At 27.7% G+C, this 2,064-nt stretch overlaps 1 protein-coding gene across 1 annotated transcript; it reads right to left on the bottom strand.

Moving 5' to 3' along the window:
* Positions 1–266: 266 nt before the first annotated feature.
* LOC123008374 (lipase member K-like) lies at positions 267–1,956 on the bottom strand. The gene is made up of 6 exons (XM_044404145.1): positions 1,779–1,956; positions 1,537–1,729; positions 1,128–1,486; positions 937–1,083; positions 660–890; positions 267–604 (listed from the first exon to the last, which is right to left on the bottom strand). The coding sequence occupies exons 1-6, from the start codon at positions 1,935–1,937 to the stop codon at positions 434–436; spliced, it is 1,260 nt and encodes a 419-aa protein (XP_044260080.1). The 5' UTR covers positions 1,938–1,956; the 3' UTR covers positions 267–433.
* Between the last annotated feature and the right edge of the window lie 108 nt (positions 1,957–2,064).

The raw sequence follows: 2,064 nt of genomic DNA, 5'->3' as shown, positions 1-2,064 counted from the left end.
TTTTGAGACACTATGTATACATAATTTTAAAACTATATTCAAAAGTGCAAAATGGTAAACTAAGTTAGTTTTATACTCTCTGTTTCCTCTTTTAACACAGAAACTTTTCTGTGTTAAAGTAAGAAACTACAAAAACAACTGAATCTTTACTAATAAAAAGTAAATTGTAGAATGTTTTCACATCATAACAACATAGAGCGACAAAATACATGCTATTACTACAGATAAGATTTTTTTTGTATTTTTAAAAATTTAGTAAAAATAAAAGCTTTAAAATATTTATATTAAAATTTAATTAAAAATTTATTGCAATTTTCATTTACAAAATATGGAAATTCTAATGATAGTGTTATATGTACATAAAAACATATTTTTATAGAACAAATCAAATATTTCCACAAAATAAAGGTAAAAATTTACTTTTACCAGATTATCATCCATTTAAGTTTTCTCGTAATGTTCTCAATAAAACTGCATAAAATAACTTTTCAGTGTCTTTAGCCAAAACAAAGTCTGCGTGATTATATTTCACTTTTTTATCTTCAGAAATATGAATTATACCTTTCTTTTTAACTTTTAGGTCATTATAAAACTTAAAAACATCCTTAAACAAAAATAATTAGTTTCTTCTTTATAATTAGTTATTACAATAATTATACTTCTTTGGGATTTATATTATCTGCTTCACCGTAAAAAATGTACACTGGTATGTCAATTTCTGATACATTGTATAAAGGAGGTGTTGGTGAATTGTACACTTGTAAGTTTTTAAAAATCCCATAATCATAATATTGAAAATTTCCACCAGAAATAATGTTTTGAACAAAATGTATAACAGATTTAATCGAAGTAGAGGCTAGTTTGCTGGCTAAATAGACAGGTAAATCAACCTAAAATATATTATTTTTTCTAAATTAATTTATAGGAATGTCTTACTGGATCCAACTGATGAGGATCTTCACCAAATAACCCCATTATAAGATTCCAAGTAGCAACCAAATTTTCGTAAGTTATTTTCTGTTCAACATTTTGAATTTCCCAACTGTCAAACATACTATTTCTATTACGAAATTTCAAAGAGCCCTATAATAATTTTATTAGAAAAAGCCTAACTAATCTTAAATAACTTCCAAGTAAGGTGAAGCAAGGGCTAAATGCATCAAAATACTATTAGGGTGTTCTAAGTAAGCTGTAGCACCAAGAGAAATAATCCCAGCTACATGTTTCTTTGCATGTTCTTTTCTCAAAATTGCATATACATAAGTCTCGGTCGTTCCCATAGAATAACCAAGTAGTATCACTTTTTGCGAATTTTTGGTCTTAATAAAATCAATTTCAGCTTTGATATCGTAATAGCCACATTCGTGGAAACTGAAGTCCCAGAATTTCGAGTCTGTTCTGTTGTATTTGATGTGACCTTTGCCAAAAGCTGAGCCTCGGCGATGAGGCAACCAAACATCATAACCATTATTTACAAGAAAAAATACTTAAAATCATTGTTGGAAAAGTAAATTTTAGTATTAAAAAATAATATACCCAGTGATCGATTTCCTACACACAGAAAACTATTCGGACTACCACCTAAACCAGGGTGTAACACTATTGGTTGTTTTGGCTCATTTTGGTTAATATTATTATGTGGAATCCTATAAATGGCGTTAATGTAACCATCCTCCGTTTGAAAGTGGTAACTCTCTAATGGATAACCTCGTCTTGTAATTATATCCGACTACAAATATATTCCTTTTTTTATGTGAAACATAGCAATACATATTTACCACAGAGCTTCCTACATCTGGGTTATACCAACAATTTGTATTGTTTTCCATATGGATATAGTCATTCATAGTTCTACAGACATTGTTTTTTTCGCTATTAGACTCAGATGTAAATAAATATAAAACAGAAAATATTATTAAAATTAAATTTTGAAACATTTTGTAACGTGTTACTAAAAGTACTAAACTCAAATGTTATTACAATGGAATAATTTGGTTGATAGCATGAAAATTTAATTACAATTAAACTAATGAGAAATTAGCACGTTTTGTTAATCTGTAATCT

The sequence above is a fragment of the Tribolium madens genome, unplaced genomic scaffold (assembly GCF_015345945.1).
Source record: "Tribolium madens isolate multiple individuals breed KSU strain unplaced genomic scaffold, Tmad_KSU_1.1 Scaffold_60;HRSCAF=172, whole genome shotgun sequence".
Lineage (NCBI taxonomy): Eukaryota > Metazoa > Arthropoda > Insecta > Coleoptera > Tenebrionidae > Tribolium > Tribolium madens.
The sequence above is the reverse complement of the archived record's forward strand: the minus strand, read 5'-3'. Positions and strand labels throughout refer to the sequence as shown.